General features: G+C 45.4%; 2 protein-coding genes across 3 annotated transcripts in view; both read left to right on the top strand.

Annotated features, from left to right (window-relative positions):
- LOC143963786 (uncharacterized) overlaps positions 1–12,915 on the top strand; it is a 48,674-nt gene extending 35,759 nt beyond the window's left edge. The window contains exon 3 of the mRNA XM_077473517.1: positions 11,117–12,915. Coding sequence (XP_077329643.1) covers positions 11,117–11,301 — 185 coding nt within the window. The 3' untranslated portion in view covers positions 11,302–12,915. The remainder of the gene's footprint in view (positions 1–11,116) is intronic.
- Positions 12,916–18,311: 5,396 nt separating this feature from the next.
- The window catches only part of LOC143961300 (2-acylglycerol O-acyltransferase 3-like), a 74,231-nt gene continuing 66,862 nt past the window's right edge, over positions 18,312–25,680 (top strand). For both annotated transcript variants that reach the window (XM_077470555.1, XM_077470554.1), the window contains exon 1: positions 18,312–18,457. The gene's annotated coding sequence lies outside the window, so the exon portion shown is untranslated. The remainder of the gene's footprint in view (positions 18,458–25,680) is intronic.

The raw sequence follows: 25,680 nt of genomic DNA, 5'->3' as shown, positions 1-25,680 counted from the left end.
TCTTTGTTTACTTGCAGGTCAGCGATGCCTCATCTGGATCCTGGGACATTTGTACATTTTTTGGGAAGCAAAAAGGGCAGAAGTCAGGCCAGAGGTTAGACCTTCCCCGTGAGTTGGGCAGCATTCGATGGATCGGTGTCCGCGGCATGCTGTGGAGTCGGGTGGCCCCTGAGATTAACCGTTTTGCCAGGTTGGATAGGGCTCCAGATATCCTTATCCTCTAGGGAGCTTATCAGAGATATCAGATTTGATTTTCTCAGGCTTTGGAGTTCTTTTCCGGGCACCATCATACTCTGGTCTGACATAGTGGCCCGAACGACATGGCAAGTGGCCAAATTGGTGCAGAAACTTAATAAGGCTTGACGTAAAAAAGGAGGTGGGGAGGTTTTTTATTAGGAACGGAGGCCTGGTCATCAGACATTTATATCTGAAGTCTGATACTTGACAATTCCAGAGAGGTGACGGAGTTCGCCTTAGTTCTGTGTGTATTGACCTGTGGTTTCTGGGGTTGGAGAATGGCCTACAGCGGACTTTCCGTGTGTGACGGGGGGAGTGTAAGGCTTTACACTTGCGTCGCTGTGTCGTTTTGGCGTCCTTGACGGAGGTCTAAATCTGGACAATGGATAAACGGTGGGGAACCATCTGAGGTATGATATCCTCAAGTGGTAACAGTTCACTGTGTAGTGACCGGGTATTGTTAAGAACCCTGGGTGGCTGAGGTTAGTTGGGTTTAGGCCCTGAGTAAATAGGTTGCTGCTGGTGCCTCAGACACAAAAAATTTTAGGGGTATATGGTACCGTCAAGGAGCTCAAAATCAATATATCTGCATTAAGTCAGTTATTATTAGGTTAGTTATGTGAAATAAAGTTTTTGTTAATTAAAAGGTCGATTTCGGACATTTAACCCCACCCCATGTGTTGTGTGGTTCTTATATAAGTAAGGATGTGGCTTTGGTTACAATGAGTGAGTAATTGGTTAGTGGGGTGGTAAGTTCTTAGCTACCCTAGTCATGTTCATATGCACTTTTTTTTAAGAGTTTATAGCAAGTGGCCAGCTAATGGGGCTTATGTTTAAAAATTGTGTCGGCAAGAAAATGCATTGTTGCTCCTTAGCAACCAGTCAGCTGCCAGCTGTCCATGGTTCAAAGATGAAACAAAGATCCTGAGTGGTTTATATGGCCAACATGAATTATCCCTTTAAGCATTCTTTTCCTCTACGTGTGTTGGTTGTATTCTATATTTAGATGAGGTATATGTAAGCTTATCTCCCTCTGCAGAGCGTTTGCAATCTGTGTGTAGAGTAGTTTCATCCTCTTTGCATGTGGCATTAGCAGTCTTAGCATGCAGGATCTGTGTCCAGGATTAGGAGGCCTTTTCCTGTAGGCGTCTGTAAATGAAGGAAAATGTGACTTGCACAGACATGCCATATTGATGGTCTATTTTCTCTGCTCTGAAGTGAGAAGGTTAGGGATGTGGAAAACCATCTCCCATGTAACAAATGTAAAAACTTTTCATAAAATGATGCAAATCACTCTCAAACTTCTTACTGGTGTCCTCCATAACAGTAAACTTGGAAAAAACATGGCTGCACACCACATACTCCAGCATCTTCATAGATTTTTTTGATCCTGATAGGGTGACCATGAGAACCCCACCTGGAATCTTTTACTCTAACCAGTTCCACCCAAAAGTTCTGCTCTGTTATCAATCTGCCTTCGTAGGAAGAGCATGCAGCTCTGCTCTATTTATATTTGTATTTATATTTTTCACGTATTTGAAAAAAAAAAATGATTTCATCAAATCCCTGTGAAATAAACTGCTGAAGGTTTTCTTTGGACCTAAATACCCCTTATAAGTTTATTCTGTGTTGATATACTGTGATTATATCAAATATACTTCCACCTTATTCTGGAAATTATATAATAAATGACAGTAGGGTGAGAACCTTATAATTCTTCCTTACTGGAGAAATGGTATAATACATGACAGCAGGGTGAGAACCTTATAATTCTTCCTTACTGGGGAAATGGTATAATACATGACAGTAGGGTGAGGACCTCATAATTCTTCCTTATTGGAGAAATGGTATAATAACCGACAGTGGGGTGAAGACCTTATAATTATTCCTTACTTGGAAAATGTTATAATAAATGGCAGTAGGGTGAGGACTAGTGATGGCCGAACGGTTCGCCCGGCAGTCGTTTCACGGCGAATTTCGGTCGTTCGCAGTCCGCGCGTTCGCTCGCCTTTTCCCGTCGTTTGCCCCGGCGGACTTACGTGTTTAATGTGTAAAAGAACTTTGACCTATGATGACACGTCTGTCATGGGGTACAGGCCAGCCAATTGAGACATGACAGCACATGGACACTTGGACATTCCCCCTAACCTATAAATACACCCGATCCGGTGGCCATTTTACATTCTTTCTTCTGTCACTATAGGGAAAGGTTGCTGTGTGGAGTAGGGAGAGATAAAACGCTAGCTATTTGGTACACAAAAGTTCTTTTCAGGACTGGTATAGGTGTTAGGCTGCGTACACACGCGGGGACTGTTCGCCCAACTTTGTCCGCTGAACAGTGTTTCAGCGGACAGTCCGCCCGTGTGTGGGCTTTCAGCGGACAGTTTCAGCGAACAGTTTGCTGAACAAGGTTTTTCGGAATTTCCGAAAAACTGTCCGCTGAAACTTGGTTTCAGCGAACAGTCCCCTCGTGTGTAGGCTTGTTCGTCAAACTAAGTTCCGCGCATGCTCAGAAAGGATTTACACGCCGAAAGTTGTAATGCAATGTATAGGACGTCGTATTTTGCGTCCCGTCGTACGTGCCGTTCACGTCATCGCGCACGGTTTCAGCAAACTGTTCGTTCGTCGTGTGTGGGCAAGTCCGTCCATGCTAATTTTGAGCGGACTGTTTGCTGAAACTGTTTGTCGGACAAAGTTGAGCGAACAGTCCCCGTGTGTGTACGCGGCCTTAGGTGTATATAGGTTTGCTGTGCTACTGATTCTTGCAGCAGCCTGAGTGTCTTTTGTCAGTTTAGAGAAAGGGAAAGGACGGTGTGTGCTACAGGGACAGCCAGATTAGTCTTTCATCATCATCATCATCATCATTAGCTGTTACTATCAGGTCCACAAAAGAGCTGTTTCAGTAACCACTAATCGTTCCAGTCTACTCTTTTTTGCCACTTTGTATAGGGACAGGAAGGAAGCAGTGTTGTCAGGCAGTGAGGGTCAGTTTAAAGACTTGCTGTTACTATTAGTTCCACAAAGGTTCTTTTCAGGACTGGTATCAGTGGTACGGTAACAGGCTTGTACACGTATAATATTCTTTCTTCCAAATATAGAAAGAATATTATACTTGACTGCTGCCCTTCTGCTGCAGTCTGCTAATCATTCACAACTCACTTGTTCCACAAAGCTCTTTATCAGGACTGGTAACTTGGTCTGTGTAGGGTGCTACAGTACATAGGGTTGAGTGCAGTACAGTCTGCTGTTCTGTAAGGACCGCTATCGGTCCACAATAGATAGGGTTGAGGTGCACCACTGCTGACCGCTGCCCTATACTGCAGCAGTCCTTCATTGGTATAGGGACTGAAGTACAGTCTGCTAAGCACTAACACACAACCTGCTTGGTCCACAAAAGTTCCTATAAGGACTGGTAACTTGGTCTAGGGTGCTACAGTACATAGGGTTGAGTGCGGTACAGTCTGCTGTTCTGTAAGGACCGCTATCGGTCCACAATACATAGGGTTGAGGTGTACCACTGCTGACCGCTGCCCTATACTGCAGCAGTCCTTCATTGGCATAGGGACTGAAGTACAGTCTGCTAATCACTAACACACAACCTGCTTGGTCCTCAAAAGTTCCTATAAGGACTGGTAACTTGGTCTAGGGTGCTACAGTACATAGGGTTGAGTGCAGTACAGTCTGATGTTCTGTAAGGACCGCTATCGGTCCACAATAGATAGGGTTGAGGTGCACCACTGCTGACCGCTGCCCTATACTGCAGCAGTCCTTCATTGGTATAGGGACTGAAGTACAGTCTGCTAATCACTAACACACAACCTGCTTGGTCCACAAAAGTTCCTATAAGGACTGGTAACTTGGTCTAGGGTGCTACAGTACATAGGGTTGAGTGCAGTACAGTCTGATGTTCTGTAAGGACCGCTATCGGTCCACAATAGATAGGGTTGACGTGCACCACTGCTGACCGCTGCCCTATACTGCAGCAGTCCTTCATTGGTATAGGGACTGAAGTACAGTCTGCTAATCACTAACACACAACCTGCTTGGTCCACAAAAGTTCCTATAAGGACTGGTAACTTGGTCTAGGGTGCTACAGTACATAGGGTTGAGTGCAGTACAGTCTGCTGTTCTGTAAGGACCGCTATCGGTCCACAATAGATAGGGTTGAGGTGCACCACTGCTGACCGCTGCCCTATACTGCAGCAGTCCTTCATTGGTATAGGGACTGAAGTACAGTCTGCTAATCACTAACACACAACCTGCTTGGTCCACAAAAGTTCCTATAAGGACTGGTAACTTGGTCTAGGGTGCTACAGTACATAGGATTGAGTGCAGTACAGTCTGCTGTTCTGTAAGGACCGCTATTGGTCCACAATAGATAGGGTTGAGGTGCACCACTGCTGACCGCTGCCCTATACTGCAGCAGTCCTTCATTGGCATAGGGACTGAAGTACAGTCTGCTAATCACTAACACACAACCTGCTTGGTCCACAAAAGTTCCTATAAGGACTGGTAACTTGGTCTAGGGTGCTACAGTACATAGGGTTGAGTGCAGTACAGTCTGCTGTTCTGTAAGGACCGCTATCGATCCACAATAGATAGGGTTGAGGTGCACCACTGCTGACCGCTGCCCTATACTGCAGCAGTCCTTCATTGGCATAGGGACTGAAGTACAGTCTGCTAATCACTAACACACAACCTGCTTGATCCACAAAAGTTCCTATAAGGACTGGTAACTTGGTCTAGGGTGCTACAGTACATAGGGTTGAGTGCGGTACAGTCTGCTGTTCTGTAAGGACCGCTATCGGTCCACAATAGATAGGGTTGAGGTGCACCACTGCTGACTGCTGCCCTATACTGCAGCAGTCCTTCATTGGTATAGGGACTAAGAGTTTTGTCACAGGGTGATGTAAAAAATGACAGGCAGAGGAAGAGGCAGGCCCTTCCGCAGGGGTGGTAGGGGTAGGGCAGGAGCACCAGCCTTGAGCCAAAGTGGGAAGTTGCAGAAGGTGCGTTCAATTACTTTAAAGGATGCACCAGACTTGGTTGAGTGGCTCACTCAGCCTTACTCTTCTGCACCCTCCTCATCGTCTCGATCTGCACCCTCTTCTTCACTCTCTGCTATGTGCACCCCCAAAGACACTACCACCAACAACACCACCACCACCACCACCACATACCTTCCGCTTGAGTCACAGGAATTATTTTCCGATCCATATCAAGAGGACATTTCTGATGCGCAGCCACTCTTGGTATTGGATCAGGAAGAGGAGGTAGCAACAACCGCTACTCAGCAGTCTGACGACAGTACCCAGATCCGCCCAAGGAGGAGGTTGGTCCCCGGTGTTGCTGCCTACTCCGAGATCTCTACTTATAGCGGTGGGGAAGGTGACGTTGATGATAACGTGTCTAGTGATGTCACGTGGGTGCCCACAAGAGAGGAAGAGGGGGGGAGTTCAGAGGGAGATATGGACCAGCAGATAGGGAGGAGAAGCAGGACTAACTTACATTGCACAGGAGGGACAAAGCAGACTGCAAATGTATCAGGAGCGAGTCATCGACCATGTACGGTCACATCTGGCGCTCCCAGGACACCGGCACATGGCTCCGCAGTGTGGGTTTTTTTTAACGTGTCCGCTGCTGACAATAGTGTTGCCATCTGCAATCTTTGCAGTCAACGCATTAGTCGCGGTAAGCCCAACACTCACCTAGGGACGACCGCCTTAAGAAGGCACATGAGCAGCCATCACCGAGCCGAGTGGGAGCAACAGGACACACAAAGCCACACTGCAGGCTCTCACCGTCCAGCCTCGTCTTCTACTTCTCCTCTCTCCTCACAATTGTCCTCCACTCCACTTTCCATCACGCCAAGCTCACGTTTTTCTGCAAAAAGGCAGGCTTCCGTGGGCCTAATGTTCGAGCGTAAAAAAATGATGACGCCGGATAACCCTCTTGCCCAACGGTTGACGGCTGGCTTGTCAGAACTCATAGCCCGCCAACTACTGCCATATAAACTGGTGGACTCGGAGGCCTTTCGCAAATTTGTGGCCATTGGAACACCACAATAGAAGGTCCCAGGAAAGAAGTATTTCTCAGAGAAGGGCATCCCAGAGCTATATGGCCATGTTCAGGGGCAAGTGAATGTATCTCTGGCACACAGTGTCGGTGCCAAGATACATCTGACCACAGACACGTGGTCTAGCAAACACGGGCAGGGAAGGTATATCACTTTTACTGCCCACTGGGTGAACCTTCTGACGGCCGTCAAGCATGTAACCCGTGGCACCCGTGTAGATTTGGTTTTACCGCCACGGATTGCATGCAGGCCTGACTGTTCTTCTCCTCCTCCTCCTACTCCATCCTCCTCCCTCTCCTCCTCAGCTGCCTCCTCCTTTTCTGCTGCTAGCGTCTCTTCTGCTGCACCGCCCAAGCTCCCCAGAACCTATTCCACATGCCAGGTGAGACGTTGCCATGCCGTGCTGCGTCTGTTGTGTCTAGAAGCCAAGAGCCACACTGGCCCGGCACTCCTTTCAGCTTTGCGTTCACAGGCAGATCAGTGGCTAACACCGCTCAATTTGACAGTTGGTAAAGTGGTGTGTGACAACGGTGCCAATCTGCTTAGCGCATTGAAACAGGGCAAAATCACGCACGTGCCATGCATGGCACACGTCTTAAACTTGGTCGTGCAGCGATTCCTTGTCAAATACCCTGGGGTCCAGGACATCTTGCGGCAGGCAAGGAAAATCTCAGCCCATTTCAGAAGATCTTACACGGCCATGGCTCGCCTTGCTGACATTCAGCGGCGACACCATCTGCCAGTCAGACGTCTTATTTGCGATTGCCCGACGCGATGGAACTCAACCTTCTATATGCTTGATAGGCTGCTCCAGCAGAAACGTGCAGTTAACGTCTACCTGTATGAACTCTGCGAAAGAAACGGTTCTGGGGAGCTGGGGTTTTTTTCACCGCGCCAGTGGCTGCTCATGCGCGACGCATGCAGACTTCTGCGGCCATTTGAGGAGATCACCAAACTGGTCAGTCACAGCCATGGCGCCATCAGTGACATGGTACCTTATGCCTTCTTTATGGAGCGTGCATTGCGTCGTGTCATTGATCAGGCTGTGGAGGAGCAGGAGCGGGAAGATGAGGAAGTCGCAATGCTGGATGAATTCCCAGGGGGGGCTACTCTATCTGAGACAAGTCAACAACAGGAGTCTGAAGAGGAGTCAGAGGAGGATGGTGCCGGGGCGGATGAGAAGGAGCAAGAAGAGCGTGCTTTAAACCTTTCTGGGATCCCTGTTGTGCGTGGATGGGGAGAGGAGAATGAAAAGGACGACATTATCCTGGATGATTAGCAGGAGCCAGGCCACCACACCGCTTCCACTTTAGTGCAAATGGGGGCCTTCATGCTCCAGTGTTTTAATAGGGACCCCCGTATAAAAAGCATAAGGGTCAAGGACCAGTACTGGGTGGCAACGTACTTAGACCCCCGGTACAAACACAAAATGGCGGAAATGTTACCGCCGTCGCAGAGGGCTGTCAGAATGCAGCACTTCCAGGCCTTGCTTCGAGAAATGCTGCATTCTGCTTTTGCGTGCGCTGGCAGAGGAGCAATTCCCACTCCCAGAGAAGGATTTGCGGGTACCAATCCAACAGCGCCTGCAAGAAGAGGCCGGTTTGAAGATGTGTTGGTGACTTCCGATATGAGGTCATTCTTTCAGCTGACCCATCGACAGGTGTCATCCGGATCCAGCATCAGGGAACGCCTAGACCGTCAGGTGTCCGACTACATTGGGTTAATGGCCGATGTGGACGCTCTGAGGAGTGATGAACCCCTGGACTACTGGGTGGGCAGGCTTGACCTCTGGCCAGAGCTTGCCCAATTTGCAATCGAACTGTTGGCTTGCCCCTCATCCAGTGTCCTGTCCGAAAGGACGTTCAGCGCAGCAGGGGGGATTGTGACCGATAAGCGTACTCGCCTAGCTCACGACAGTGTTAACTACCTCACATTTATAAAAATGAATGAAGCATGGATCTCGGAGGAATTCAACACATGTGACCAGTAGACCATGTATATGTCTATAAACTATTTTTTTAATCAAGCACACAGACCTTCTTTCTTCATTTGGCTCACTTCCTTGTCCCAAAAAAGCACACCGTACTATATGCCCCTACCCTCCTCTTTGAAGAGGTTGAGCGGTGTCATATTTCTACTGGGGCTGCTTATGATATCCCTGTGCTGTGCTGACTTCCTCCTGGGGGTTCTTATTATGAGGGGATCACACCATCCCTGTGCTGTGCTGAGTTTCTCCTGGGCCTGCTTACTATGAGGGGATCACACCATCCCTGTGCTGTGCTGACTTCCTCCTGGGGGTTCTTATTATGAGGGGATCACACCATCCCTGTGCTGTGCTGAGTTTCTCCTGGGCCTGCTTACTATGAGGGGATCACACCATCCCTGTGCTGTGCTGACTTCCTCCTGGGGGTTCTTATTATGAGGGGATCACACCATCCCTGTGCTGTGCTGACTTACTCCTGGGGCTGCTTACGGTGCTGCTGTCAGTGCTGTATATCACGGTGCTGGTGTGAGTGCTTAATGTCACGGTGCTGCTGTCAGTGCTGTATATCACGGTGCTGATGTCAGTGCTTAATGTCACGCTTCTGATGTCAGTACTCTCTATCACGGTGTTGCTGTCAATGCTGTATGTCACGGTGCTGATGTTAATGCTTTATGTCACGCTGCTGATGTCAGTGCCCTCTATCACGGTGCTGTTGTCAGATGCGTCTATCACGGTGCATGTGTCATTGCTGTATGTCACGCTGCTGGTGATCATCTCCTGCACCCTCTTCTTTGCCTACCCTGGTCCCTGACCTTCCCTCTCCTCCATTGCCTTCATGCGCTCCACAGTCCTGAATTGTCAGAACAATTTCCCAAATAAAAAAAGAATGCTTGTAGTTATCGATCCCAAATTCACCTCATACATGTATTATGTCATTGGCCATGTGGTGGGACTATGTTTTTCCTGCTAATAATTACCTAGTGGCTGCAAATTCGACCTAAAGGTTTGAAACGTTCGCCTCCCATTGAAGTCAATGGGGCCCGCGGCGAACGTTCGGTTTCGTGAACGGTCAGCCCCGTTCGCGGTTCGCGAAACGTCCCGTCGGAAGTTCGTCCATCACTAGTGAGGACATTCTAATTCTTCCTTACTGGGGAAATGGTATAATACATGACAGTAGGGTGAGGACCTTATAATTCTTCCTTACTGGGGAAATGGTATAATACATGACAGTAGGGTGAGGACCTTATAATTCTTCCTTACTGGGGAAATGGTATAATACATGACAGTAGGGTGAGGACCTTATAATTCTTCCTTACTGGAGAAATGGTGCAATAAAGGACAGTGGGGTCAGGACTTTATAAGTCTTCCTTACTGGGTAAATGGTATAATAAATGACAGTAGGGTGAGGACCTTATAATTCTTCCTTACTGGAGAAATGGTATAATACATGACAGTAGGGTGAGGACCTTATAATTCTTCCTTACTGGGGAAATGGTATAATACATGACAGTAGGGTGAGGACCTTATAATTCTTCCTTACTGGGGAAATGGTATAATAAATGACAGTAGGGTGAGGACCTCATAATTCTTCCTTATTGGAGAAATGGTATAATACATGACAGTAGGGTGAAAACCTTATAATTCTTCCTTACTGGAGAAATGGTATAATACATGACAGTAGGGTGAGGACCTTATAATTCTTCCTTACTGGGGAAATGGTATAATAAATGACAGTAGGGTGAGGACCTCATAATTCTTCCTTATTGGAGAAATGGTATAATAACCGACAGTGGGGTGAAGACCTTATAATTATTCCTTACTTGGAAAATGGTATAATAAATGGCAGTAGGGTGAGGACCTTATAATTCTTCCTTACTGGGGAAATGGTATAATACATGACAGTAGGGTGAGGACCTTATAATTCTTCCTTACTGGGGAAATGGTATAATACATGACAGTGGGGTCAGGACTTTATAAGTCTTCCTTACTGGGTAAATGGTATAATAAATGACAGTAGGGTGAGGACCTTTTAATTTTTCCTTACTGGAGAAATGGTATAATAAACGACAGTAGGGTGAGGACCTTATAATTCCTCCTTATTGGGGAAATGGTATAATAAACGACAGTAGGGTGAGGACCTTATAATTTTTCCTTACTGGGTAAATGGTATAATAAACGACAGTAGGGTGAGGACCTTTTAATTCTTCCTTACTGGGGAAATGGTGAAATAAACAACAGTAGGGTGAGGACCTTATAATTCCTCCTTATTGGGGAAATGGTATAATAAACGACAGTAGGGTGAGGACCTTATAATTTTTCCTTACTGGAGAAATGGTGTAATAAAGGACAGTAGGTTGAGGACCTTATAATTCTTCCTTACTGGGGAAATATTATAATAAATGACAGTAGGATGAAGACCTTATAATTAATCCTTACTGGGGTAATGGTATAATAAATGACTTTAGGGTGAAGAGCTTAAAAATTGTTCCTTACTGGGGAAATAATATAATAAATGACAGTAGAGACTTACAATTCTCTGCACTTCTATCAGTCATTTGTGCTAGGATTCATCAGTGCTTTCATCACTCTGTGGCTTAGAGGGTCAGATAGAAAGGATGTGGGTAACCTAAAGTACAAGATATGGAATTGGCAGATGATCAACAGAACCCCTTTAATACTATATATCCCATTGAGGAGGGATAGAGCAAACAGATTTTCACCTTTTGGGCTGAAGATTGTAAATAATTTGGTTACTCGTTAATTTTCCTGTCTTGTTTAAAATTTGGTTAAACAGTTCTCCTGTATATGTCTGTTTTTAGGTACCACACCACCTCTTCACATGACCTCCACAGATCAGACCACGACATCACCGTCTACTTCTCACCGCTGTTTCCTGTCTGTACCCCTGTGCATTGTCCTGTTTCCCCTTTTCCTGGTAATAGTCCTTTCCATGTGTGGGGGTTCCTTGATTTATCTGAAAATGAGGGCACGTAATCACAATTAAAGTAGAACTACATTCAAAGCTTTTCTTTATTTTGGATAGAGTAAAGGAGGGTTATAACACCATTTTTCTTTCTTTCTTTGCCTACTGCATCCCATTGGGGGGGTTGCTCATCACTTACTGTCCCATAGCCAAAACAGGAAGTGACAGGATATACCTCCAAAGTGAGGGAACCTCTGGTTGTCACGGGATCTCCAAATCTAGTGTTCACACTTACCCTCTATTACTGTTCTGGGGACAACCTAAAAATTTGGATTTTTCTTTTGGTGATAACAGTAAACAGGACAAATTGAGAGGATGAATCTCCTTAAAGGAGGCACAGACAGCTAAAATAGCATGACAGGCATTCTAATCCCTCTCCACTCTATCCAAACCTAAAAAATGGCTTTAGTTGTACTTTAAGAGTATAAAAGAAAGAGTTAGTCCACCTGAAACTAAAATTAAAGTGGGAAGATTCTTCAGTTGAAACTCTCACTCCTTCTGCTTTATTTTTCATGGTGTAATAAAGTCAGTAAAATATCCAACAGAGAGATTGGGAACCCCTATTAAAGGATGTGGTAGGTGGGAGGAGTTGGGAACATCAATGCAAAGTTATTTCACTTTTCTGAGTCTGTACTCACCCTTTAAAACACCGCAGCTCTTCAACCACTAGGGAGCATAGGTTGTGCTGGCTACGGAGCTCCAGGTTTAATCTGCCAAGGGAAATGTTGGGGTCTGAAATTAGACCACTGCTTACCCACATAGAGAAATAGCCTCACTCTGCAGTTGCTGGCAGGAGACAGGACTTTTTACTCAGGTTGTACCTAAAGCATGTCAAAATAATATAGACAATGAGGTCACTTTAGCATATATCAAGTATACCCCTAGGGCATGTCCAATATACTGAATAATACAGAGGGGTAAAGTTACAGGTCCTCTATGATGTTATTTTCTCTCCTGCTTATGGTACCTTCCTATTAGTCTACAGATAGAAAAATGGTAGCTTTAAAAAAAATAATCAAGTCCTGGCCTCAGTCCCATTGAAATGCTGTGACATGATCTGAGTCAGGGCGTTCAAGCAAGACAGAACTATTTATAACAATAATTATCCAAAACACCCTCTAACCAGCAGTAGCCAGGAACTAATGAAAGGAAAACCTGTATGGCTGCACACCAAACTGAGATCCAAATGCCTATATTCACATACAACCGTGAAGAACGTGAAGCAAGGGAGGAACCACTTAGGCGTTTCACACATGAAAGCACAATTTGTGTGTGAAATGCGTCAGCCATTCCTGCTTTGCTTGTACAAGTAGTGCTCTTCATGTTCTTCTCGGTCGTATGTGTATCAAGGCATTTGGAGGTCAGTTTGGTGTGGAGCCATCCGGATTTTCATTTAATTATTGCTTCAGCTGCGATTAGGCGAGCACTCTGCAGTGAGGAGATCATTCCGTTGGAGCCATTTCACCTGTGAGTAGCGTAGATCTTTTGTGTGTTGAGCCATAGGAACTACTTGGTGGAGCTTGTTGCCAAGAAATGAGGTTTCTCTAGCCATTATAAATGTAATATATGTACATTTTTCCAGCAATAAAATCAATTTCTGAAACCATTTGTTAATAAAGATATGACATAGTAAAATGTTGTGTGTGTTGTTTATTAAAAAAGTGCCTGTTATGCCCCGTACACACGACCAGACTTTTCAACATCAAAAGTCTGACGGAATGATTCCGGCAGACTATTCGAACGTGTGTGGGCTGCAGAAGTCTGACAGACTTTAGAAATGGAACATGTTTCAAATTTTTCCGACAGAACTCTGCCGGACCCAGAAATCCGCTCGTGTGTGTGCTAGTCTGACGGACTAAAACCGACGCTAGGGCAGCTATTGGCTACTGGCTATAAACTTCCTTATTCTAGTCCAGTCATACGTCATCACGTTCGAATCCGTCGGACTTTGGTGTGATTGGGAGTGGCCAAGTCCGTTCATTCGGAAAGTCCGTCAGAACTCTGTCAGAACTCCGTCGAAAGTCTGCCGGACTTAAGTCTGCAGGTCTGGAGAAGGATCTTTTGTCTCCCTCACTGAAATGAGTCATGTAGAAGCTGGGTGGGGCAGGTGTGGGAGTGACGTCATCTTGACCCAGTCAATGAAAACACCTGGCCATCGGTACTCAGACAAAGGCCAGCTAAAGGTGTCAGCAACTGGTAGGGAGCTCCAGAACACCTCAGCGCTGGGGAGAAGATGAGCATGGTTCCTCTTTAAGGCTCAATTCACAAAGCTTAAACACAAGTATTAGGAGCAGCTGTGGCTGGTCCATATGGGGCGCAGGAGCGCCGGCCCCCTAATTTACATGCAGGGTGCCGGAAAGCATGGATTACAATTTTTTTTTTTTTTAGAAGCACATGATTAGAGCCTGAGCCTCTAATTGGCTTAAAAATGGGTGGGCTCGGGGCGCAAAGGACAGCGCCCCGAGCCCACCCAGTCCTGTGGGAGGGATACAGCAGAGCTGTGAGAGGGGCCAATCCGGCTCAGGAAGCGTGTTCCGAGACCCGATTAGCTGAGAGGAGAAGCGATCACATTGGCCACGGAGGAGAAGGAGGGAGGAGAAGGGGAAGCAGCACTGCCGTGAAGCTGAGGAACGAGGAGATGCAGGGTGAAGCTGCCACCTGCCACCTGGAGGAAGCCCGCAACCTAGATGGGGCAAGCATGGAGACTGATAGACCGACGGGGGGGGGGGGGGGGGGTGCAGGAGGGAGACCCGACCGTCCCTCTCCAGGGGGGATGTCGGCGGACGGAATGCAAAAAAAATATACCACCTGCTGCCACTAATTAGGAGTTTTATTTTTTTTGTCATGTGTCTGTAATTTTCAAATGTCTTGGACTCCACTGATAATTACTGTCACTTTTTACTTTTTGGAAACACAAGTATCCATGTGATGTACGATAGATATTATATATATATACTTGTGCTCATAAGTTTACATACCCTGACAGAATTCAGGATTTCTTGGCCATTTGTCAGAGAATATGAATGATAACACAAAAACTTCTTTCACTCATGGTTAGCGTTTGGCTGAAGCCATTCATTATCAATCAACTGTGTTTACTCTTTTTAAAATCATAATGACAACAGTAATTTCCCAAATGACCCTGATCAAAAGTTTACATACCCCAGTTCTTAATACCGTGTATTGCCCCCTTTAACATTAGAGGCAGCTTGAAGTCTTTTGTGGTATTTGTAGATGAAGCTCTTTATCTTCTCAGATGGTAAAGCTGCCCGTTCCTCTTGGCAAAAACCCTCCAGTTCCTGTAAATTCTTGGGCTGTCTTGCATGATTTGCACGTTTGAGATCTCCCCAGAGTGGCTCAATGATATTGAGGTCAGGAGACTGAGATGCCACTCCAGAACCTTCACTTTATTCTGCTGTAGCCAATGGCAGGTCAACTTGGCCTTGTGTTTTGGATCATTGTCATGTTGGAATGTCCAAGTACGTCCCATTCGCAGCTTCCATGCAAATGTTCCTCCAGTATTTTTTGATAACATGCTGCATTCATCTTGATATAAATTTTGACCAAATTTCCTGTGTCTTTGTAGCTCACACATCCCCAAAACATCAGCGATCCACCTCCGTGTTTCACAGTAGGAATGGTGTACCTTTCATCATAGGCCTTGTTGACGCTCCAAATGAAGCATTTATGGTTGTGGCCAAAAAGCTCAATTTTGGTCGCATCACTTCAAATGACTTTGTGGCAGAAGGTTTGAGGCTTGTTCTGTGCTGTTTGGCATATTGTAAGCGGGATACTTTGTGGCATTTGCGTAGTAATGGCTTTCTTCTGGCGACTAGAACATGCAGCCCATCTTTCTTCAAGTGCCTCCTTATTGTGCCTCTTGAAACAGCCACACCACATGTTTTCAGAGAGTCCTGTATTTCACCTGACGTTATTTGTGGGTTTTTCTTTGCATCCCGAACAATTTTCCTGGCAGTTGTGGCTGAAGTTCTAGTTGATCTACCTGACCGTGGTTTGGTTTCAACAGAACCCCTCATTTTCCACTTCTTGATTAGAGTTTGAACACTGCTGATTGGCATTCTCAATTCCTTGGATATCTTTTTATATCCCTCTCCAGTTTTATACAGTTCAACTACCTTTTCACGCAGATCCTTTGACAATCCTTTTGCGATCCCCATGACCCAGAATCCAGAAACGTCAGTGCAGCACTGGATGAAAGATGCAAGGGTCTGTCAGGAGTCCAGAAACTCATTGACCTTTTATACACAGACATTAAATACAAGCAAACAGATCATAGGTGAGGATGGTTACCTTTTAATAGCATTCAAACCCCTTTGTGTCAACTTGTGTGCATGTTATCAGGCCAAAATCACCAGGGTATGTACATTTTTGATCAGGGTCATTTGGGTAGTTTCTGTTGTCATTATGATTTTAAAAAAGTAAACACAGTTGATTGATAATAAATGGCTTCAGCCAAACATTAACCATGAGAGAAAGAAAAGTTTTTGTGTTATCATTCATATTCTCTGAAAAATGGCTAAGAAATCATAAATTCTGCCAGGGTATGTAAACTTATGAGCACAACTGTATAATACTAATAATAAAATAAAAAATGTACACATTTAAAGTCAACTGATTCTTAGATGTTTCATCTTCCACATCCACATTCCATCTGATTTCACAACATTACTGTGCTGTACATAGCATGTGCAGAGAGCAGAGCTGTGGGAGGGACCCAGCAGGCCCCACCCACTACAGGCTACCTGTAGAAAACGACAGGAGGGGGTGGAGACAAGACCAGTCACCATGCACAAGGAGAGAGAGCAGCAGTGATCGCCAGGATGGAAAATGATCAATACTTTGGTTACGAATATGATTGTATTTGGATCAGATTGTTAGAATACATGATGCAATCAGTAACTTACATTCATAAATTACAATTGTATCTTAACCACCACTGGCACTTTCACCCCCTCCCTACCCAGGCCAATTTTCTGATTTTGGCGCTGTTACACTTTGAATAACAATTGCGCGGTCATGCAACACTGTACCCATATGACATTTAAAAAAAATGTGGAGACAGATAAAGCTTTCTTTTGGCGGTATTAAATCTCCACTGTGGTTTTTATTTTTGCTAAACAGACAAAAAAACACAAAAAAAGTAGACAAAAAAAAAGTTTCTCTTCATTTCTGTTATAAAATTTTGCAAATAAGTAATTTTTCTTCACTGATGTGCGGCGATGAGGCTGCACTGATAGGCACTGATAGTCTGCACTGATGGCCACTGATGAGGCTGCACTGATAGGCACTATTAAGCTGCACTGATCTGCACGGATGGGCACTGATAAGCTGCACTGATGAGGCTGCACCGATGGGCACTGAGGAGGCGACACTGATTCAGATTCAGAATACTTTAATAATCCCACAGGGAAATTAGTCAATAATCCCAAAGGAAAATTATTAATGATTTGATGGGCACTGATAATCTGCACTGATGGGCACGGATAAGGAGGCACTGATGAGGCTGTACTGATAGATGGTACTGATAGGTGGCACTAATAAACTGTACTGATAGGCACTATTAAGCTGCACTGATCTGCAGGGATGGGCACTGATAAGCTTCACTGATGGGCACTGATGAGGTGGCATTGATGAGCACTGATAGTCTGCACTGATGAGGCTGCACTGATGGGCACTGATGAGGCGACACTGATTCTGATTCAGAATATTTTAATAATCCCAAAGGAAAATTATTAATGATTTGATGGGCACTGATGAGGCGGCACTGATGAGCACTATTAAGCTGCACTGATCTGCATGGATGGGCACTGATAAGCTGCACTGATAAGGCTGCACTGATGGGCACTGATGAGGCGACATTGATTCAGATTCAGAATACTTTATTAATCCCACAGGGAAATTAGTGAATAATCCCAAAGGAAAATTATTAATGATTTGATGGGCACTGATGAGGCGGCACTGATGAGCACTATTAAGCTGCACTGATCTGCATGGATGGGCACTGATAAGCTGCACTGATAAGGCTGCACTGATGGGCACTGATGAGGCGACATTGATTCAGATTCAGAATACTTTATTAATCCCACAGGGAAATTAGTGAATAATCCCAAAGGAAAATTATTAATGATCTGATGGGCACTGATGGGCACTGATAATCTGCACTGATGGGCACGGATAAGGAGGCACTGATGAGGCTGTACTGATAGATGGTACTGATAGATGGCACTAATAAACTGCACTATTAAGCTGCACTGATCTGCACGGATGGGCACTGATGAGCTGCACTGATGAGCACCGATAGTCTGCACTGATGAGGTTGCACTGATGGGCACTGATGAGGCGACACTGATTCAGATTCAGAATACTTTAATAATCCCACAGGGAAATTAGTGAATAATCCCAAAGGAAAATTATTACTGATTTGATGGGCACTGATGAGACAGCACAGATGGGCACTAATAATCTGCACTGATGGGCACGGATAAGGAGGCACTGATGAGGCTGTACTGATAGATGGCACTGATAGGTGGCATTAATAAACTGCACTGATCTGCACAGATGGGCACTGATAAGCTTAACTGATGGGCACTGATCAACACTGATAGTCTGCACTGATGAGGCTGCACTGATGGGCACTGATGAGGCAATACTGATTCAGATTCAGAATACTTTAATAATCCCACAGGGAAATGAGTGAATAAGAAGTGGAAGTGGGCATGTCTGCGTGATCTTAGTGATTGGAAGATTTCCCTCCTCCATTCCTATTCTGGGAACATCTGTAAAATGTTGGACTTCCTATCACTTCCTATGACCAGCAGGACAAATATAAAAGGGAAATCTCATACAGGCAGCATTGGATACACTGGGGCATGGGAAACACTTTAATATACTGCTAGGCATTTCTATTATTTTGTCGCTTTGCTTCGCTGGCGGTGACCAGAGAGTTAAATGTCATTGTGTACCGGGGTCAGTGTCCTCAACATGGTAACATGAGCAAAGTTCAGAGCATCAGATAAGGAGATATTGATATGGAGATGTGTGCACACAGGAACACAACACACCGACTGACACAGATCTGCGGAAACACAATATGAGCACCTAGGTGGGACACACCGATCACACCGCCAAGATAAAGGGGGCGAGGAGCTGCTGTAAGGTAAGAGCCTATGTGTGTGAGCACATTGGACAATATGGTCCAAGGTTATGCTGCAGATATTATCTGTTGCTGGTTTTCCATCCACAGTTCCATATTTTTAAAATGTGTCCCTAAAAATGTCTCAAGCGCTTTAACAATACAAGATATTCCGATGGACAATGTCCGATAGGACCATGTTGTCGGATAATCCGACCGTGTGTGGGCTCCATCAGACTGTTTCCGTCGGACCAAGTTTTCCATCTGGGCTATAAAATTTTCCAACAACATGATCCGATCGGACTTTCTCCGATTGTGTGTAGAGAATTCCGATCGGACAAAGTGCCACGCATGCTCAGATCAAATTCCTAGACCAAAGCTATTGGCTACTAGCCTGAACGTAGTCCCATCGTAACAAAATTACGTCATCACGTTCTGAACGATCAGATTTTCCGACAACTGTGCTTGCAACAGTTTCGGACAAAATCCGTCGAACAAAATCCGTCGAATAAAATCCAACGGATTTGGTTGTCAGAATGTCCGACCGTGTGTACAAGGGCTAAGAGTGAATAAACAGAGGTGAAGCCATGTGAAGTCATCTAAAAAAAAGTTGTGTTGGGAAAATGGCTGAAAGTAGATCTTAGGGTTATTTTACGTTATCCCAAACGCTCAGTGTATGTTTCATCAGGGGAATGAGAGATGAGGGTCTTGAGTTGGGGGGAGTCCAAGGTAAAGATTTAGCATTTACAGGAGCTGGTTTTCAGCTCTACCCATAGGGGAGCTGCACTTTCAGTAAAAAGCAATCAACAGAGCGATTTTGGTGTGACCATGTGTAGGCAAGACAGATTGAGCGGAATTCTGATGGGAAAACCATTTTTCCGATGAGAATTCCGATCGTGTGTACGCGGCATAACATGTCTCTATAACCAAACAATATATACCCAGATAGCACAAAGATAGCACAAAGTTGAAGTTTTAAGGTGCAGAAAGATCAATCAAGAGCAAAATTTACAAAAAATTGAATTTATTTTTTTATTTATTACATACAGGGCCGTCTTTAATATTGATTGGACCCTGGGCAAAACTTTTCTTGGCCCCCCCCCCCCCCATGCAATTTCACTCTCCACCTGCTCTGAGACATACAATAAATAGCAGCTAGACTCAAAATCAGTTTACTGAATAAGATCAGGCAGCTATTGCGATTGGTTGCCAGAGGTTACAGTGTATCATTACTGCTCACTGACTGGTTGCTAGAGGTTACAGCACACATTACGGCTCACTGATTAGTTACTAGAGGTTACAGCACATGATTTTTGCTTGTTGATTGGTTGCTAGAGATTACTGGGGATATGACCTCATGAGGCATGATATACATATGAATGCCGCCGGCCGCCGCTATTAACATATGAATTCTGGTAATTTACATGTAAACACAGGGTCTGTAGGTGAGTCATCTGTACAACAATAGGGCAGAGCTGGGCAGCGTTAGTAGCAGCACTTCACACTGAGATCTTGGGACACAGCACAGGACTAAAGCCCCATACACACTATCAGTTTTTCCTTCAGATTTACCAAAACCATATAATATGAGGAGTTTCAATTTGTATGCAGTCAGGCAGGCCCTTGCACTACATGGTTTTGGTAAAACCGAAGGAAAAACTCAGCAGAAAAACTGATAGTGTGCATGGTGCTTAAAACCTCAAGGGACGAGGGAATTTAAACCAGGATAGTTGGCAAGTATGAGGCAGATGCTTTGGGCTCCACAACAATGACAGGGCCCAGAGCAGCTGCCCCTTTTGCCTTAAAAATGGCCCTGATTACATAGATATGGTAAAATAATTTATAAAATTTAGGGCATAACGACCCAGTGGTCAAGGTACAAAAAGTGTGATTGACTTTACGTGTTTCACCACAAATGTGGTTTCTTCTGGAGCTTTTGTAGAACCTTGTTATTTATTAATTTGCCACCTTTCAGAATGGTCTTGGTTCCAAATGATCCCCTAGACCAGTGATGGCGAACCTTGGCACCCCAGATGTTTTGGAACTACATTTCCCATAATGCTCATGCACTCTGCAGCATAGGTGAGCATCATGGGAAATGTAGTTCCATAACATCTGGGGTGCCAAGGTTCGCCATCACTGCCCTAGACCCATCAAAAGGTTTTATAGGGAACGTCTTTTCCAAAAAAGAGGAAAAAGAGCCATTGCTCTATAGAAGCACCTAGTGTTTCAAGGAATTTTAATGAATCGATTGATCAATATTTGAATCCTTGTCCGTATAAAAACCTCTTCTATTGCCAGCAAGTTTATAAGGTAATTATACCATCTAAGCACTTACCTCTACCTTTTGATGGGTCTAGGGGATCATTTGGAACCAAGACCATTCTGAAAAAAATGGCAAATATTAATTAACAAGGATCTACAAAAGCTTCAGAAGAAGCCACTTATGTGGTGAAACATGTAGAGGCAATCACACTTTTGTACCTTGACCACTGGGTCATTATGGTCAGGGGCGTTGCTACTAGGTCTTCAAAAGATCTGGGGCTGGAGCCCATAGCAGCATAGTAAAGAAAGTCATATGCTCAGGCAGGCATACACATCAGGGTTACATCAGGGTCCCCAGAGAGCCCCCCAGTTACATCAGGGTCCCCAGAGAGCCCTTAGTTACATTGGTGTCCTCAAAGAGCTCCCCCAGTTACATCAGGGTCCCAGAGAGCCCCCAGTTACATTAGGGTCCCCAGAGAGCCTCCAGTTACATTAGGGTCCCCAGAGAGCCCCCCAGTTACATCAGGGTCCCCAGAGAGCCCCCCAGTTACATCAGGGTCCCAAGAGAGCCCCCCAGTTACATCAGGGTCCCAAGAGAGCCCCCCAGTTACATAAGGGTCCCAAGAGAGCCTCCCCTCCCCTTGGGGGCCCCTGCAGAGACTTGGGGCTATGGGCCCAATATTCGGGGCTATAGCCCCAAAAGCCACCCCCTAGCGGCTCCACTGGTTATGGGCTAAATTTTATAAATTGTTTTACAATATCTATGTAATAAAAAATTTTAATTTTTTGTAAATTTTGCCCTTGATCGATCTTTCTTGCACCTTAAAACTCCAAATTTGTGCTCTCTGGTTATATATTGTTTGGTCATATTTAAAGGAAGTGGTTCATTTATTAAAGTCTCCTAGCTCCAATATCAATTTGATAAACGTCTCTATAACCACTTCAGCCCCGAAAAGGTTTTACCCCCTTCTTGACCAGGCCATATTTTTGCGATACGGTACTGCGTTATTTTAACTGACAATTGCGCGGTCGTGGGGCACTCTGCCCAAACAAAATTGCGCTATAAACAAAAAAAAGTGACAAATTATTAAAAAAATATATATATTTTTTTCTTTCTGCTATAAAACCCATCCAAAAAAATAAATAAATAAATGAAAAAAAAATCTAATTTCTTCATCAATTTAGGCCATATGTATTCTGCTACATATTTTTGGTAAAAGGCCTCTTTCACACTGCAAGTCCGCCTGCATCCGCCTGTCCATTTTTCAGATCCGAGCGGACTATCCATTGACTCCTATGGGGAGACGGATGTCAGCGGAGATGTGTCAGCTGACACCTGTCTGCCATCAGATCCGCTAAAATCAGACGATTGGCAATACGTTCGCCATCCATCGTAGCGGATCGGATGAGATCTGATGAAAACGAACATGCTGTCTGTTTTCATCCAATCTCTCCATAGGAATCAGCGGTGCTATGACAGGCCCCTCCCCGCTCAGTGAGCAGAGACGGACCTGTCATCCGCCAGGCTCAGCCGAGATAAAAAAGAGAGCTCTCCTGCTGAGTTGGCGGACTCCACTAAATGGATCTGCCTGGTGTGAATGAGGCCAAAAAAATCCCAATAAGCGTGTATTGATTGGTTTGTCCTAAAGTTATCGCCTCTACAAACAATGGCATATTTTTACGGAATTTTTCATTTTTATTTGTACTAATAATGGCGGCGATTAGTGATTTTTAGCAGGACTGCAACATGTGGCAGACAAATCGAACACTGACACTTTTTTGGGGACCAGTGACACTAATGCAGCGATCAGTGCTAAAAAAAATGCACTGTCACTATACTAATGACACTGGCAGGGAAGGGGTTAAGATCAGGGGTGATCAAAGGGTTAAGTGTGCTAATAGAGAGTAATTTCTAACTGTGTGTGGGGGTGGCTTAACTGGAGGAGGACAGAGATCTGTGTTCTTGTTTAGCAGAAACACAAGATCTCTCTTTTCCTCTTTGACAGAACGGCGGTCTGCATTGTTTACATACCTCCGTTCTGCCTCTCTTGTCAATGATCAGAGGGTCCAGGTGGACATCGCATCCGCTGTTCCCACTAATTGGCTCCTGCTGTGTCCAATCACAGCAGATCACCGGTACGCTCCCGTGCACCCCAGACCCAGGAAGAGGCAACAACATACAGGTACATTATTTTGCACAGCCAGGCTGCCCTACCGCAGTAAATGTGCAGTGGGCAGTGTTCATTTTGGCAGCAAATTTTTATATAGTTTTAGTCTTATGCCCTGTACACACAGTCGGAAATTCAGACGGCAAAGGTCTGATCGGATTATATTGTCGAAAAATCCGATCACGTGTGGGCTCTATCAGACTTTTTCCGTCGGAGATTCAGACGGAAAAAATTTGAGAGCAGGATCTCAAATTTTCCGACAAAAAAAATCAGATCTGACTTTTTCCGATCGTTTGTAGAGATTTCCGATCGGACAAAGTGCCACGCATGCTCAGATCACATTACAAGACCAAAGCTATTGTCTACTAGCCTCAACATAGTCCCGTCATAACGAACGAACGTCATCCTGTTCCGAAACAATCAGATTTTCCAACAACTTTGTCCGACCATGTGTATGCAACACCAGTTTAGGACACAATCCGTCGGAAAAAATCCGACGGATTTTGTGGTCGGAATGTCTGACCGTGTGTACAAGGCATAAGGATCGATTGTTCAGTCTAGTCAGCATAATGCCGCGTACACATGACCGGACTTTCCAGCAGAAAGGGTCCGGCGGTCTTCCCGACGGACTTTCAACGGAGTTACGATGGACTTCCGAACGAATGCCCACACGCGAACGGACTAGTCCCTTCGAAAGTCCATTTGTTTTGACCGTGATGACGTACGACGGGACTAGAAAATTAGGTTCAATAGCCAGTAGCCAATAGCTGCCCTTGCATCATATATGGTCCGTCGGACCAGCATACAGACGAACGGTTTTCCCAATAGGAATTGAGTCCGTTGGACAGATTTGAAACATGTTCTATTTCTAGGTCCGTCTGATTTTTTTAAAAAAGAAAAACGACCGGACTAGCCCACACAGGATCAGACTATCCGACGGAATGATTCCGTCTGACATAGTCTGCCAGAAAGTCCGGTCGTGTGTATGCAGCATAAGAGTATTTAATATAGCCAGTTTGTCTAGTGTGACCTAGGTAGGGAAGGAGGTGTGTGACCTTGATCAGTGTGTGTACTTTTCATTAAACAACTGTTATTGCACAGAAGATAGGGATTTATGGCTTCCTATGCCCAGATGACCTCTAGTTATCAGCAGGTGATGTCACTCTACAGTGTCTATCTATGGTATAGACAGTCTCATGTGCTGTGCACATGAAATACACATGGATGGACTGGTGACATCATGTCCAAAAGGAATTTCGCAAGCTGCAGATCATACTGATCGTACACATTTCATGACCAATGCATTAGGGACATACCTCTCCGTACTTTTTACCCCTTTGTTAATTACCCCTTCTTTCCCTTTCTATAATCCTATTACCATTACACTCTACATTTTCCCTCCAACCCAATAATCAGGCCACACAGGAGTTTGGAGTATAAAATGGCCATAGCAGCCTTTTATTAACACTCTTCCAACCAATAACTTAAATAACTTTATTAAATATATCTATATATATAACAACTTTTTGGTAACGGCAATTTTAAAGAACTCCCAGTCAGTTGGTCTTTGACGGTACCACGTTCCACCTTTTTAAACATAACCTTTATTACCATTACACTGCGGGACCAACTTTTACCATACCAGGCCTCCGGCCGTTTATAAGCCTGGAGACAACCACCTTCCCGCAATGCCACCAAATCCCGTATTCCAGCCTACCCTTCCGCTGGGATACACCAAAAGGGAGGGCCCATATCCCTATGAGCTCCCCCCCACATTTCCATCATCTGTTTCCTTTTGCCCCATCAAAGACCAAAAGACACCGCCACAGCCCGCAAGGATGACCCCCTTATCCTTAAGGGCCCCGCCACACCCTCAGGGCCCGTTCAATCCCATCTTGCAAGCCCAAAGCCCAAAGGTCAATGCCCACTGCCGTCAGATGGACCCCATCCCCCCAAAGGTACATGCCCACGTTAACCTCCAACTCCAAGTGGCGCGCCACCAAACCCCCATCACGCTTTATAAACCTCCCCAAAACCTTGTTAACTTTAATTCGGGCTTTATTAAGTCTGACCACCGACCGTGCCATCCGCCATGCCGTACGTGCTATTATGTCCGACCAGACTATGACCATATCCGGGAAGTCCCTCCGAAGCATCAGAAAATCGCAATTCACATCTGCAACAATATCCCGAGTGGACCTAATCCCCAGGTCATTCCCCCCAACATGGAGAACCAGTACATCGGGGGGCCTATCCAGTCTGGCGTACCGGTGTATTTCAGGTACGACCCTCTCCACTTCATCCCCGGGATACCCAACCACCTGATGCAAGCCTCCCTACGTGGGATCCCCAGCTGCCTTCCTTCCGGTCTGACATCTGCTCGCCTCGCACCCCAAAAAACATAGGAGTGTCCGAGAATCCAGACGAGGCGTGGTAAACCTCCATCTGAAATGACACAGACAAAAATCAGCACCCCATTACACAAGCCCCAAGCACCCCCCAACCCAAAAAACAGTCTACACCAAGTGCGGCCGAACATAAGACCTAAAACGCCTGGACTCCCACCTCTCTATCCGTTTTACTGCAGCCTCGTCCAACCCGAATCTGGCAGCCTCTGTGGCCTCCCCGATGCGGAAGGAGTGCGAAGCAAACTGCGCCCGTCGAACCCCCCCGACCTCAAACATTTCCTAAACACCGCTACAAATTGGAATTTGGACAGGAAACTCCTATCCCGATGCACCAGCAGCGGACCCTCCCCTTGCGGCCGAAGCCGCATGAACTCCGTCACCGCCATCACCGGACAGATCTCCGAAC

The sequence above is a fragment of the Lithobates pipiens genome, unplaced genomic scaffold (assembly GCF_037356315.1).
Source record: "Lithobates pipiens isolate NorthernLeopardFrog02 unplaced genomic scaffold, aLitPip1_a1.2 Scaffold_8, whole genome shotgun sequence".
Taxonomy (NCBI): Eukaryota; Metazoa; Chordata; class Amphibia; order Anura; family Ranidae; genus Lithobates; species Lithobates pipiens.
The sequence above is the reverse complement of the archived record's forward strand: the minus strand, read 5'-3'. Positions and strand labels throughout refer to the sequence as shown.